At 42.6% G+C, this 15,341-nt stretch overlaps 2 protein-coding genes and 1 non-coding gene across 3 annotated transcripts in view; 2 read left to right on the top strand and 1 right to left on the bottom strand.

Annotated features, from left to right (window-relative positions):
- Window positions 1–15,341, top strand: part of LOC133078883 (zinc finger protein 383) — a 191,138-nt gene that overhangs the window by 23,590 nt on the left and 152,207 nt on the right. The window lies entirely within an intron of this gene.
- Window positions 104–2,467, top strand: LOC133078900 (heterogeneous nuclear ribonucleoprotein U-like protein 1). The gene is given in 3 exon segments (XM_061174103.1): window positions 104–119; window positions 122–218; window positions 220–2,467. Coding segments are annotated over 3 exon segments (2,235 nt in total). The 5' UTR covers window positions 104–118; the 3' UTR covers window positions 2,357–2,467.
- Window positions 9,036–9,108, bottom strand: TRNAW-CCA (transfer RNA tryptophan (anticodon CCA)). The gene has a single exon. It is a non-coding gene; the product is annotated as a tRNA-Trp (tRNA).

The raw sequence follows: 15,341 nt of genomic DNA on the forward strand, positions 1-15,341 counted from the left end.
CCTCAAGGCTGAGCTTGCTGAGCGGCTGCAGGCGGCGCTGGAGGCCGAGGAGCCCGACGACGAGCGGGAGCTCGAGGCTGACGACGAACCGGGGCGACCCGGGCACAACAATGAGGAGATGTCATGGACAATATTACCATGCAGAACCAATTCTATGAGATGCAGGTCATCAAGAAAGAGAACGAGTCAGGCTACGAGAGGAGAACGCTGGAAATGGACCTATCGCCCAGTAGAAGTGAAGACAGAGATGAAGCAAGAGGCACCCACCAGCTTCCTCCTTCCCGAAGCATCTCAACTCAAACCAGACAGACAGCAGTTCCAGAGTCGCAAGAGGCCTTATGAAGAAAACCGGGGACGGGGGTATTTCGAGCACCGAGAGGATAAGAGGGGCCGCTCTCCTCAGCCTCCCGCTGAAGAGGATGAAGATGACTTTGACGACACCCTTGTTGCCATCGACACATATAACTGCGACCTCCACTTCAAGGTGGCCTGAGACCGGAGTAGTGGCTACCCACTCACAACTGAAGGTTTTGCATACCTGTGGTCAGCAGCCCGTGCCAGCTATGGGGTCGGAAGGGGCCGTGTGTGCTTTGAGATGAAGATCAATGAGGAAATCTCTGTGAAGCACCTTCCATCTACAGAGCCCGACCCACACGTTGTCCGTATTGGTTGGTCCCTGGACTCCTGCAGCACTCAGCTAGGCGAAGAGCCTTTCTCCTATGGCTATGGAGGCACTGGGAAGAAGTCCACCAATAGCCGGTTTGAAAACTACGGAGACAAGTTTGCAGAGAATGATGTGATTGGCTGCTTTGCGGACTTTGAATGTGGAAATGATGTGGAACTTTCCTTCACCAAAAATGGGAAGTGGATGGGCATTGCCTTCCGAATCCAGAAGGGAGCCTTAGGGGGTCAGGCCCTCTACCCTCATGTCCTGGTGAAGAATTGTGCAGTGGTGTTCAACTTCGGGCAGAGGGCAGAGGCCTACTGTTCTGTCCTCCCAGGCTACACCTTCATCCAGCTCCTTCCCCTGAGTGAGCGAATCTGGGGCACTGTTGGACCAAAGAGCAAGGCAGAGTGTGAGATTCTTATGATGGTGGGTCTGCCTGCCACCGGTGAGACCACATGGGCCATGAAACATGCAGCCTCCAACCCCTCCAAGAAGTACAACATCCTGGGTACCAATGCCATCATGGATAAGATGCGGATGATGGGCCTATGCCGTCAGAGGAACTACGCTGGCCGCTGGGACGTCCTGATCCAGCAGGCCACCCAGTGCCTCAACTGCCTCATCCAGATCGCTGCCCGAAAGAAACGCAACTATATCCTAGATCAGACAAATGTTTATGGGTCAGCCCAGAGACGAAAAATGAGACCATTTGAAGACTTCCAGCACAAAGCTATTGTAATTTGTCCCACTGATGAGGACCTAAAAGACCGAACAATAAAGCAAACCAACAAAGAAGTGAAGGATGTCCCAGATCACACGGTCTTAGAAATGAAAGCCAACTTCACGTTGCCAGATGTTGGGGACTTCCTGGACGAGGTGCTGTTCATTGAGCTGCAGCGAGAGGAAGCAGACAAGCTGGTGAGGCAATACAATGAGGAAGGCCACAAGGCTGGGCCATCCCCTGAAAAGCGCTTTGACAACCGAGGCGGTGGCAGCTTCCGGGGCCTTGGGGGTGGCGGCGGTTTCCAGCGCTATGACAACCGAGGTCCCCCCGGCGGAAACGGAGGAGGCTTCCAGAATCGGGGAGGAGGCAGTGGAGGAGGCAGCTACCGAGGAGGTTTCAACCACAGTGGAGGTGGTGGCGACAACCAGAACCGCTGGGGTAGCGACAGCCGGGATAACAACAACTCCAACACCCGAGGCAGCTACAACCGGGCTCCCCAGCAACAGCCGCCACCACAGCAGCCTCCACCGCTACCCAGCTACAGCCCTGCTCGGAACCCCCCAGGGGCCGGCAGCTACACTAAGAACAGCAACATCCCTGGCTCGAGCGCCAATACCAGCACCCCTACTGTCAGCAGCTACAGCCCTCCACAGCCGAGTTACAGCCAGCCACCTCCCTACAACCAGGGAGGTTACAGCCAGGGCTACACAGCTCCACCACCTCCACCTCTGCCACCACCTGCCTACAACTATGGCAGCTACGGTGGCTACAACCCAGCCCCTTACACCCCTCCGCCGCCCCCCACTGCACAGACCTACCCTCAGCCCAGCTATAACAAGTACCAACAGTATGCCCAGCAGTGGAACCAGTACTATCAGAACCAGGGCCAGTGGCCACCGTACTACGGGAACTACGACTACAGGAGCTACTCCGGGAACACACAGGGGGGTACAAGCATACAGTAGCCAGTGTGTCCTGGAGGACCCTGCCGGCTTCCTCCACCAGCGCCCACCTTGGCCCCCCTTGTCCACCCCCACCGAGTCACGTGGTGCTGGGGGACGGGTCCTCCCAGGGCTGCCTCCCTTCCAAGGGGCTCTTCCCCCACACAGGCTGGGCATTTTCCTCTGGATTCAAACAGGCAACAATGACCTTTTATTTTGTTTGTCCCCCCACCCCCCTCCTCTTCCTCTTCCTCCCTTCCTCCTTTTTGACTAAAGACCCCCCTCCCTTGGTCGTACAGTGAGGCTACAGGGCTGTGGGGAGGGCCCCTTCCTGTCCTCTGGTCCCAGCCCTGCTCCAGCCCCTCAGCTTCCCAGATTCTCATGCAGTTGGTTGTAAATTCTTCCAGGAGCTGTTTTACTGTCTACTTTTCAGGATTTAAAAAAAAAAAAATCAAAAACTTAAAAACACACACAAGTTTAAAAAAGCAAAATGCAGTGGGAGGAAGAAGCAACAGATATTTTTTTGGTAATTATGCTTTTTTTTTTTAATTTTTAGAATTTATCCCTTTTTACTGTGGGTCGGCTGTTGATATTTCATCAGGATAACCATTTCTTTGCTGAGTTCAGGTGACCGAGGAAGAGCCACACCCTCAAAACAAAACCACAGAATCATCTTTAACCTAACTTTTTATACAATGTCTCAGTTTCCCGTAACTTTGCACACAAGCTTCTGTGTTGAGTTGAATTGTACCTGCCTTTTGTATTTGGAGAGAGTGTGACTATTGAACTTGAAACCTTTTATTCTGGGCGTCTTGGTAGTTTCTTGTGGGATTAATCGGGTGAGAGGGAAGAAGGGAGTTGGGGGGCTCCTTCCTTTCAGAACATGAAGTTTCTCACTGCCTCCTCTCCAGAGGTCTCCCAGGTGCCAGACCTAAAGCTTTTTCCTACAGTGATCCTCTGATTATTTTTACTTCCCCTTGACCCATATGTTTTAACAGGACTTTAACAAACTGCGCTTATTAAGAAATGTGTTTGCCCTGTTTTGTTTCGTTTCAATAAATGACATGGCACCTCCTCGCAGGAAGGAAGCAAGGTTTCAACCCTGATTAAAAAAAAAAAAAAAATAGAGAAAAGTATAGCATGCTAACACTAATCAAAAGAAAGCTGGAGCAGCTATATTAATTTTAGAGGAAGCTGACTTCAGATCAGGGAAAATTATCAGGGATAAAGAGGGCCATTACATAATGATACAGGTGTAACAAAGCAGTAGTAATCTTTATATGTACCTAACAATGGACCATCCAATATGTGAGGCAAAAACTTTTAGAACTACAAGGAGAAATAAATAAATCCACTATTATAATTGGATTCCTTCAACACCCTTTTTTTAATAATGGAAAATCGGTAAGGACACAGTTGACTTCTAGCCCCATCAATCAACTGGATATAATTGATATCTATAGACTACTTCTTCCAACAACAGTAGAATACACATTCTTCTCAATTTTACAAGGAACACTCACCAAGATAAACACAGCAAGCATCTGTGGCCTTAAAACATACCTTAACAAACTTAAAAAAACAGAAACCATAAAATGTATGCTCTCGCACCACAGTGGAACTGAACTAGAAATTAACAACAGAAAGATAGCTGAAAAACCCCAAAATACCTGGAGATTAAACAACACACTTCTAAATATCACACAAGTCAAAGAAATCTCAGAAATATTAAAATATCTTAAAATAAATAAAAATGAAAATACAGCTTATCAAAATTTGTGGGATACAGTGAAAGCAGGTCTTAGAAGGAAATTTATAGCATTGAATATATATATTAGAAAAGAAGAGGGCTTCCTTGGTGGCGCAGTGGCTAAGAATCCACCTGCCAATTCAGGGGACACTGGTTCGAGCCCTGGTCCAGGAAGATCCCACATGCCACAGAGCAACTAAGCCCGGGAGCCCGTGAGCCACAACTACTGAGCCCACATGCCACAACTGCTGAGGCCCGTGTGCCTAAAGCCTGTGCTCTGCAACAAGGGAAGCCACCGCAATGAGAAGCCCATGCACCGCAATGAAGAGTAGTCCCCACTCGCGGCAACTAGAGAAAGCCCACGTGCAGCAACGAAGACCCAACGCAGCCAAAAAATAAAAATAAAAATAAATAAATAAATAAATAAGACAGGGGTTGATGCTTCCATGTTACATCCTGGGGCTCCAATTCTGGAGGCGTCTATTGTCCCCATTTTACATGCCATAAAACTGAGGCCTGCCCTGGGATCCCAGAGCTTGTAAGCAGCTCTTTTTGAATCCCAACTATATCTCATTTTACTCTACCCTTTACAACTAAATCTTACCTCCTCTGAGTACAAAATGAGTGCATGATTCATGACACCTATTTATACCAAGAAAAAGGACTAGAGCTTGAGCTTGTTAACTCTTGGCTTCTCCTGTGGCTCAGAACGTGGCCTTGTGCAAATCACGTCACTTAATTCATTCAGGAAATACTGCCTGAGTTCATGCTGCGTGCTGGACACTTCTAGAAGCGGGGCACACAGCAGTGAACAGGACAGATGGGTCTCAATAGCTTATGTTCTAGTTGAGCAATAGACAACGTTAAACTTTTAAAACACAGGTGAGTGCTCTAATGAAAAGACAGTATAAAGGGATGGAGAGAGAGAGGGTGAGGGGTGCAGGGGCAAATCATGCAATGGTCTGAGTAAAACAATAGAATCAGTTAATTGTGATAATTAGTAGTAATTAATAGTAGAACAAATTAAACATACTTTATGCAAGGAAGAAACCCCAGTATTTTATGTTTCTTTTTTTCCTCTGATACATCAGTTTAACTTTTTAAAAACTCTCCATTGGATATTTAAAATCTGTGGGCCATGTTAATGTATAATCTACAGTATATAAGTTTAAGACTTTAAAAGGAGAACATAAATGCAATAGGGCTAATGAAAAAGATAATACCTATATTTAATTTTAAAAATGAAATATTTGTCTCATGATATAGTGGGATGTTTTTACTCTGTTGCCTTTGTCAATAATATTTCTCTGAACTGCCTGTGGCCTTCAAGACATACTTCTTTTCTTGTATGAACAGTGGTGGTAAAACTGACTACATACAAAATTCACTTTGACTTGGAGCTCTGCTCCTATAAAGCCCACTTTATGCTAATTCCTGGTGTCACCCCAATTTGATGACAGCAAGCCAAATATCTTCTAAACAAAAGCATATGAGCATGGGATACTTAATGATTTTACCTACTAGCAACAGCAGGTTTTTAGATTTGGATGAATTCATTTCCAGCTCTCTAAAAATGTCTATCCACTTTGTATCTAACAGGCTTATGTTAGTAAAGCAGCTGTTTGCTGGGTCTTGGATCTATAAATTCATCAGAGGCTATCCATGTCTAAAATGTCCACAATTTTTAAGCACTTCAATGTTTGAATGTCACTGTAAGTTAACCTCTCTCAGGGAAAATGAGAAAGGTAATTTGAACTTGTGAAATTGAAGTTAACAGGTAAAGTTTCAGTCGAGAAATTGAGAAAGTTCTATTTAACCAGATCATCAAACAGTTCTGGAGAAACAGCATATAACTTTTGTTTTACTATAATCATTTTCTCCATTCTCATCCTCATTCTCCAAGGACATGCTTGTTCCACACTTGGAAAATATAATTTTACAGTAAGACATTTTAACATCTTTTCTATGGCTAGCATCAATAGCAATCTGGTAGGCGTATGTCTAAGGAGGCCATCTCCGTCCATTTCTTTAAAGCTTAAAATCTTACCAAGTGCTTCTGCATGTTTTGAAGAAATCGAGAAATAACCAAAACCTTTCATTATGAAAGCCTCAGTATTCAGATAAGCAAATCACATCCCCTTTTTTTGCAGTGTTGCAGATAAAATCTTTTAATTTTATTTTTTTATAAAGATATTTTTGATGTGGACCATTTTTAAAGCCTTTATTGAATTTGTTACAATATTGCTTCTATTTTCTGTTTTGGTTTTTTGGCCACGAGGCATGTGGGATCTTAGCTCCCCAACCAGGGATCGAACCCACACCACCTGCATTAGAAGGCGAAGTCTTAACCACTGGACCGCCAGGGAAGTCCCTAATATCTTTTAATTTTCTTTGGTGAAAAGTTTAGGGACTGAATGGAATTTACCAAAATTACATCTACATTGTCTGCCAAATGTGCAGATAGATGAACAAAATCTAGTTATTAATTGAACAAGATATCAACACCCTTTCGTTTTATGTTTGTGTGGGTGTGGTTTCATTAAAATCTTCATAGAAATCAAGAAGATGATTTGAAACTGCATTTTTCGAGTACCTAAGAACTAGGGGGAAATTTTTTGTTACCATGACTCCACATACCACTTGATAAACTGTAGAAAGCTGATAATGATGGCTGGCAAGATCTGACAAAATAGGCTTTAGACTGTAAGGGACCAACATATCTTGTCAAAATTTCCCCTTTAGCTTGCCCACGGGACGTTTTAGCTGCAAGCTCTGAGTTTGGAAAATTAACTGTACCTGAACTGTACCTGGTTTCACAGAGCAGTCTAAGGAATGATGATGATGTGTGTTTGGTATACCTAAGCCAATTCACCACCACTATTTTTATTGGTGTCTTTGGGGGAGCTGAAAAACCTTGACGAAGTTAAAAGTACTTACCTGTCCTGTCCCAGACTTGTGAGATTGTCACCGTGTGTACTTTTACATACCTTTCTCCCGAATACTCAATCCTAAATTCTTTTCTCCATATTGTTCAGTATTCTCTGTTTTGGTTATTTATCTCCCTAATCCATGTGTCCTTCCATTTGTCATTAAAAGAACACATTCACTTAGCCTTTTTTTGGTCTGGGTTATGCTGGTGTTGGTATTGTAACCATTCTTTTCATTATCTAAAATCTTAGAAAACATTATCACAGTATTCACAATGTCAGAAGTTAAAACTAGCACTACTTGATACAAAGCACGAGTTAATCCACAGGCACAGGCAAAGACAGTTATGGCTCCTAATTACAACACACCTAAGTTGCATTACTCAGAGTGATGCATCAATGAATGATTCCTTATTGTGAACTACCAATCATGGTTATCAACATCAGCCGTCAGGGGCAGTATGGAAGGCAGAAAATCTCTGCTGTATCCATTTGACACTAAAATCTGTTGCTTTCAGCAGTTCCTATTTTGGGGGCCACCATATCAGTTTTCTACTTTACCCACAACCTTTGCACCCATTGTAAAAACTGGGACTTTGCATGTCCTGAGGAGGGGTTTCCCGGGAAGCAGGTGTTTCAGTGCTAAAACCGGGGTAGTCCTGGGAAAACCAGGACAGTTGGTCACCCTATAAGCAGTCTTGACTACGTCTTGTCCACCACCTCCTCTTTCCCTACCTCCCGACCCTGCCAGAGCTGCCCTCACCCCAAGCTCAGCCAGTCACCTTCCCTCTTCTGGCAGTCTGAAATCTGGAAGGGAGACATGCCTAGCCTGGGAGCTGCCGCAATATAGAAGGTTCAAGCATTCCCAAAACAGCCCTAGCTGATTATTAGATAATTCTTGGTTGTCCAGGGTTTTCTTCAACCCACTCCTTACCCTAGTATTCTGGTTAACTGCCTTTTCTGCTGAAGGTAGCCAGAGTTGGTTTCTTTAGCTTTCAGACAAGAGCATCTTCACTACTGCAGTAGTATTGCTTTTGCTGATGTCCTTTCTATATCCTGTTGATTTGTATCAGATCCTGGGTTCCTTGACACCAAATGGATATTCAGGTGTGGTTTAAAACTAAGATGGCTCTCAGTGATTTCCCGAATAATGGCAAGGAGGTTGGGTGTTTGTACCTTTGCAATTGCTGAAGAGGGACTCAGCTGTGAGTTGTCAGCAGCCAACAATCCCAGCAGCTAGGGGGATGAGTGCTTTGGCCCTGAAAGGGAGAGAGATGGGTGGCACACCTCAGTATTCACTATATTTTATCTCTATTCAATATCACATTAAAAAAAAAATTGTACCACTATAATATTTTAAGTTGTTAGTAAGATCAGGTTTGTTTGTTTTTTTTAAAGTACATAAATATTTAGGAATTTTTGCCAGTATATATCTTCTAAGAGTTTATTCCACATATAAAGTGAACAATCAGATATAACATTCATTTCACAACTCTTTCATTTTCCCATATTGTGCTAGGGTTTTTTCCTTCAGAATTTTTTACACAATCTGTATCAGTAACTGTTAATTTGTCTCATAATTACTAATAAGTAGAATTCTATTTTTAAACCTGCAATTATGGTAACTTACCATCAGTCACTCATCCAGTGAGAGTGGATGAATTCAACCTCTGGCATTCTGGTCTCCAAACCCAAGCTATGGGGTAGTGCTTCTCAAACTTTCATGTGAACAAGAATCATCCAGGAATCAGTGAAAATACAGGTTCTGATTCAGGAGGTCTGGGGTGGGACCAGAGAATCTCTTTCAAATAAGCTGCCATAGGGCTAGTCTGAGGACACCTTAGGAGCAGTGAGGTTCTAAAGCAGGAATTAATAAATTACAGCCCACAGACTAAATCAGCCTGCTGCTTGGTTTTGTTTTGTTTTAATATTATTTATTTATTTGGCTGTGCCGGGTCTTAGTTGTGGCAGGTGGGATCTTCAGTTGTGGCACGCAGGATCTTTAGTTGTGGCACACAGGATCTAGTTCCCTGACCAGGGATCGAACCTGGGCCCCCTGCATTGGGAGCATGGAGTCTTAACCACTGGACCACCAGGGAAGTCCCTTCGTTATGTATGGCTAAAAATAGATTTCATAATTTTATTTTATTTATTTACTTTTTTGGCCACACTGGCGGCATGTGGGATCTTAGTTCCCTGACCAGGGACTGAACCCGTGCCCCCTGCAGTGGAAATGCAGAGTCTTAACCACTGCATGGCCAGAGAAGTCCAAGATTTCATAATTTTAAGTAGTTAAGATAAAATCAAAAAGAATAAATATTTTGTGATATTTGAAAATTACATGAAACACAAATTTCAGTGTCTGTAAATAAGGTTATTAGAACACAGCCATGCTCATTTGTTTATGTAATGCCTGTGGTTGGTTTTACACTACAAGGGCAGAGTTGAGTAGCTGTGACAGACTGTAGGGCCAGGCCTGCAAAGCTGAAAATACTGTCTGGTTCTTCACCAAGCTCTAAAGCACTAAATCTGCTGTTTCAGAGGTGATTAACACTTCCTAGGGAGAAAGGGGGATTAGCTGTTGAGTTACTTCTGGTTCTGGGTTTAACAGATTTGCAAAGTCTATTAGAAAGAAGAGGAAACAAGGTTTTGAGGAGAAAGGAGAGAGAAAGTGAATAAAGAACTGGGAGGTAAAAGTTTCTTGAGATTAAAAGGGCTTTGCAGAAGGGTTTGGGTTATACAAGTGCATGCATTTGTTTAAATTCAGCAAATGTACACTTATAAAATATTCCGATTTCTTCAGCTTACTTGGAAATGAATGAAAAATTGAGATGGACTGATGAATGGATAGATGGAAAGATAAAAAAGCAAATAGGGTAAAATGTTAATGGTGGTATATGAGTATTCAATCGACTATTCTTCCAACTTTTCTGTATATTTGAAAGTTTTCATAATACAAAGTTAGAGGGGTAACAGGGGAAGAGAACGTGAAGAAGGTTACAAATGGGCTGATCTTGGGGTAACTTCTGAGGAACTGACTCTTGTGTAGGGCATTTTTACTGATTTCCAAGGGAGGACCTCCGCTTCCATTGCACTAAGAGACCCAGGGAATTTTAAGCATCAACACGCACAGTGACTGCCATGGCAAGGCAACTCACTCAGGTGTTAACAGATTACCCAGGACACTCCCCTCTACCCAGGGCTGGCTTCATGGGCATGCAACCTGTATAGCTGCAGACAGCCCCACACTCAGAACGTCCCACACTTGGTTTAACGCTCTGCTGTTGCTGTCTTGAAATTTGTGGTAATTTTTGAACAAGAAGCCCCACGTTTTCATTTTGCCCTAGGTCCACAAATTATGTAACTGGTCCTGCCCCAACTCTCTCCTTCCCACCTACCAGACATATCTGAAAAAACAGTGCATCTGAAGTCCCACATCAGGATGGCTCCTGATGAAAAAGCCTCTCAGACCATTAAGATATGCCAGTAATAGATTATACTTAGAGTTTGAAAGCAGGCATGGTTTTTAAATAAATTCAGGGGGACGATTTTCACATTAATGCTTCACATGTGTGATAGGACTTTTTTGGAAGATCAGGTTTATTACACAAATTAAGGTATGTAAAATACATGAATACTTTTGAATATTCAATATATAGATATTAAAAATTAAAATAAAATATTAAAATAACAATTGTTTATTTCATTGTAAAAAATTGTTTTAAAATTTTATTTCTTGCCCTGTTAGTTACTTATTGAGATGTTATTGACATACAATAAACTGCACATATTTAAAGTGTACAGTGTAATAAGTTTCAACATATACATACACACGTAAAACCATCACAACCAATATTTGATCATACCCATCACCCCAAAAGGTTATTTGTGCTACTTTGTAACTCTCCCTCCCACACCGGGCAAAACTCCATCCCCCAAACAACCACTGATCTGCTTTCTATATAGAGTTTCATATAAACGGAATCATACAGAATGTACGCTTTTTGGGACTTCCCTGGCCGTCCAGTGGTTAAGACTCAGCGCTTCCACTGCCGGGGGCACAGGTTCGATACCTGGTCAGGGAACTAAGATCCTGCAAGTTGCGCCCTGCGGAGGAAAAAAAAAAAAAAAAATCTGGCTTCTTGCACTCAGCATCATTAGTTTGAGACATCCATATTGTTGTATGTATGAATAGTTATTCCTTTTTATTTCTGAGTAGCATTCCATTGTATACCATACTTTGTTTATTCATTCATCTATTGATGGACACTGGATTATTTCCTGTTTTGAGCTATAACAAACAAAGCTGCTATAGACATTTGTGTACAGTCTTTGCAGGTGGGTCTGTGGTGGTAAAGCAGGTAGCTGCGCCCATTGGCCCCCTGGGGGCAACCATTATCAAGGATATTTCTGGCAATTCTCCAATCTTTTTCTGGCCCAGTTTTTGCTTGTAGGTAGGATAGGCGACTGATACCGACCTGCTCCCATCCTTTCTTCAGGGACTCCAGCTCTGGCGCTGCCACTTCTGCAGCAATACAACAGCCAGCGTCTCCTCTTAATCACCTGTTGTCGGTCATAAGAAAGATAGCAGCGCCCTGCAACCAGTTTTTATTAGCGTTAAGGTAGGGCATCCTGGGCGCCACCATTTTGGAGGAGGTGCCAGGCATCTTACATTCTGCTTCTGGGTAGGGAAACCAAAGAGGCCATGGCAAGGGGGTACCTTCCAATAAGTGCAAAAGGCACTTAGGCTCTGGCTTGATGGAGTTGGGAAAGAGGCCCTGGGTGGACAAAGATTTGGGAAAGGGCAGGGCAAGGGGAAAGAAGCCGCAGTAAGGGGGAGTGCAGCTCCAATGGCGCTTCCAACCTGACCCATAGTCACTATGTGAGACAGTGTTTATTGTTGGTTTAAGTCAGTAAATTTTTGGGGTAGTTTGTTTTTTGGCAATAGATAGTACATCTTCCTTGCTGGTCTCCAACATTCCAGGCACACTCCCTATTTTAGGGTCTTTGCATTTGCTGTTCCCTCTGCCCGGCATAGTTTTTTGTTTTGGACGGGTGCATTATTAGGTCCCTCATTTCTTTCAGGTCTTTATGCAGAGGTCACTTTGGAGGCCTTTCTTGGCTACTGTATCTAAAATTTCACTCCCCTCCTGTAATAGGGGAGGCGCAGGCACGACCTATAGCAGTCCTGCTCAGCCATTGGTCAGCACCACAGTGGGCCTCTCCCCTCCCCCTCCTCTGTATAAAAGGAGACCGAATTCGGACTGAGGGAGGATGGTTTTTTGAGACTCTAGTCTGCCATCTTCTTGGTCTGCTAGCTTTCCAATTAAAGTCGTTATTCCTTGCCAGAACAATTCGTCTCCCGATTTACTGGCCTGTCCTACAGTGAGCAGAGTGAGCTTGGGCTCTGTAACACTCCTACTATTTAATTAATTTATTTAGTTATTTAGTTTTTGGGTTTTCTGGCTGCGCCGCATGGCCTGTGGGATCTTAGTTCCCTGACCAGGGATCAAACCTGCGCCCCCTGCAGTGGAAGTGCGGAGTCTTAACCACTGGACCACCAGGGAAGTCCCGACACTCCTACTATTTTATATACCTTTTCCCTATTTACTTTTTGCTCATTGACAATTATCAGTTTCCCTTTCTGTTTGCTGATGTATCCCCAATGCCAAGAACAGTGCCTGGTTCATGGTAAGCACTCAGAATGCACTTGTGGGTAAATGGATATATTACTTCTATTTAGAGTTCAAGAACTCCCAAGAAGCACATCCAGAATCTGTGGCTCACTCAGATCTCTGCTCCAGCACAATAGCCTTCCTGACTCCTTCCTACTTTTCAAATCTATTTCCCTGGTGAGGTGGTCAGGTTCTAAGATGGCCTGCAATGACTTCTACCTCCTGGAAGTCTGGAAAGAGGAATCCCCCTTGTGTAATTTCTCCCCCTTGAATGTGGCTGGGAACTGTGACTTGCATCTAACCAACAGACTACAGCAAACGTGACAGGATGTCACTTGCATGATAATATTACATAAGAGTGTAACTTCTGTATTGGTAGCAGACTCCTTATTTGAAGCAAACTGCTGTGTTGTGAGCTGGACTTTGGAGATGCCCATGTGACAAGGTACTGAGGGTAGCCTCTGGCCCACAGCCAGCATGAAATGGAGGCCCTCAGTCCAATTCACAAGGAATTGAATTCTGCCAACAACCATGTGATCTTGGAAGCAGCTCCTTCTCTTGTTGAGGATCAGATGAAACCACTGTCCTTGACAACACCATGACTATAGCCTTGTGAGACTTGAACCAGAGGACCCAGCTAAGCTGTGTCTGGACTGACAGAAACTGTGAGATAACAAATGTGGGTTGGCTTAAGCTACTAAATTTGTGATAATTTGTTAGGTAGCACTAGGTAACTAACACACTTAGGTTACCAAAGCTAGAGACCAGTGTTAACAAATGTCATAATTTTTTCTCATTACTATCTGTTCTGTGAGGAGGATGCTTTGTTTCAGGGCTAATGATTAGGTGTGTGATCCATACCACAGCTCCACCCTTGTCTGACCATCAGAATTACTGAGGATGCTTGAACCCTCTGCCAGAGCTAATCAAACAGAATCTCTGGGGCCAATATGTTTTTTAAAAAAAATTCTCTGCAAAGTATCTTGCCCAAGATATTTATTAACTACAAAGGCAGAAATGGCAGATTTAGAGTGGGGAAATCTGACATTGAGCACCTTGACCAAATGATCAAGGTTGACATCACCAATAAGATTTATCACCATCATGTACCCTCTGATATGATGCACTGAAGATGCATCATTTCTGTAATATTAATGCATAACCCAGTTAATCAAACCCAAATTGAGAGATATTCTACAAAATACTGGCCAGTATTGTTCAAAAGTGTCTAAGTCATGAAAGACAAGAAAAGACTGGGGAACTATCATAGTCTGGAGGAGACTAAAGAGAAATAACAGGTAAATGCAATGTGGGATCTGGACTGGATCTTGGGCTAGACGAAGACATCAGTAGGAAGGGCTATAGTTTAATTACTAGTATTATATCAATGTTAATTTCCTGGTTTTGATAATTGTATTATGGTTATATTAGATGTTAACATTAGGGGAAGCTGTGTGAAGAATATTTGGGAACTGTTTTGCAACTTTTTTATAAGTCAAAAATTATTTCAAAATAAAATCAAAAAAATCTCTACTTGAGGGGTTCTCAAAGTATTGCCTTTTGCTCTTTAGATCTACACATTTTCTTTTACTCTGGTGATATCCCAAGGACTGAGCTAGGGGAGAGGCAATAGACCAGGCCAGAGTGCCATCTTGTCAGAAAATAAAAACATTTGCAAGGCCTCATGTATTTCAAAACACTCTTCCCCCATTTATTTTGTTTTTCAAATTACAAAAGTAATATATGTTTGTAACAAGTAAAACAATACAAAGATATATAAATTAAGCAACTACTTACATTTCCATTCCCCACCAGGGTAACCAATGTTAATACCTTGTTTTATATCTATCCCTCCACACTTTTCTCTTTGTTCATATAAACACATACATGCATAAATACACATATACGTGTTTTAATTTAAAAAAGATTCATATACATTATTCTGAAATTTTCTCTTTTCACTTAACAATATACCACAAATATCTCCACAAATTAGTAGAGTTCTAGCTTCCCCCTCAAATTTCTTAATCACATATTTGACATATCATACTTGGTTCAGTTATTTACATAAATTTTCTTTGGGGCTTTCATTTTCCTTCTCTGACTACCCCATTATCCACCTGCATCACCCACCTTCCCCGAACCCAATGTATACTCTTCTATACTTTTCTCCATGCATATAAAATCTTACACAAATATATATGATACATGTTTATCACTCATAAGCACCTAGAAGCATTTTGTAACTGATTTACAAAAACAGTCATTTTACACACGTCTACCTTGCTTTTCTCTCTCAAGAAAACATTGTGGAATTCCATTCAAGTCCACTAGCATAGTTTTAACTTGTCCACCTTAATAGCTATATAAACATCCTATGGAATGGATATACTATAGTTCCTTCCCTCTTCCAATTTCCCTGCTGATGGGCATTTATTTTGATTCTAGTGTTTTTTGCCACTAGGAACAATTCACAATAAATGTACATGTCCCTTATGTATTGGGGTTTTACTTCTAAGAGAAGATTCCCCAAAGTGGCATAAGTATTTTAAGTTATAATAGATGTCAGATTGCTTTTCAAAAGAGCTGTAACAATTTATGTTTCTACCAGCAGTGTCTTAAGAACACCCTTTGTCCTGACAGCAAAAAGCATTCCT

This window comes from Eubalaena glacialis, chromosome 18, assembly GCF_028564815.1.
Source record: "Eubalaena glacialis isolate mEubGla1 chromosome 18, mEubGla1.1.hap2.+ XY, whole genome shotgun sequence".
NCBI classification, from domain to species: Eukaryota; Metazoa; Chordata; class Mammalia; order Artiodactyla; family Balaenidae; genus Eubalaena; species Eubalaena glacialis.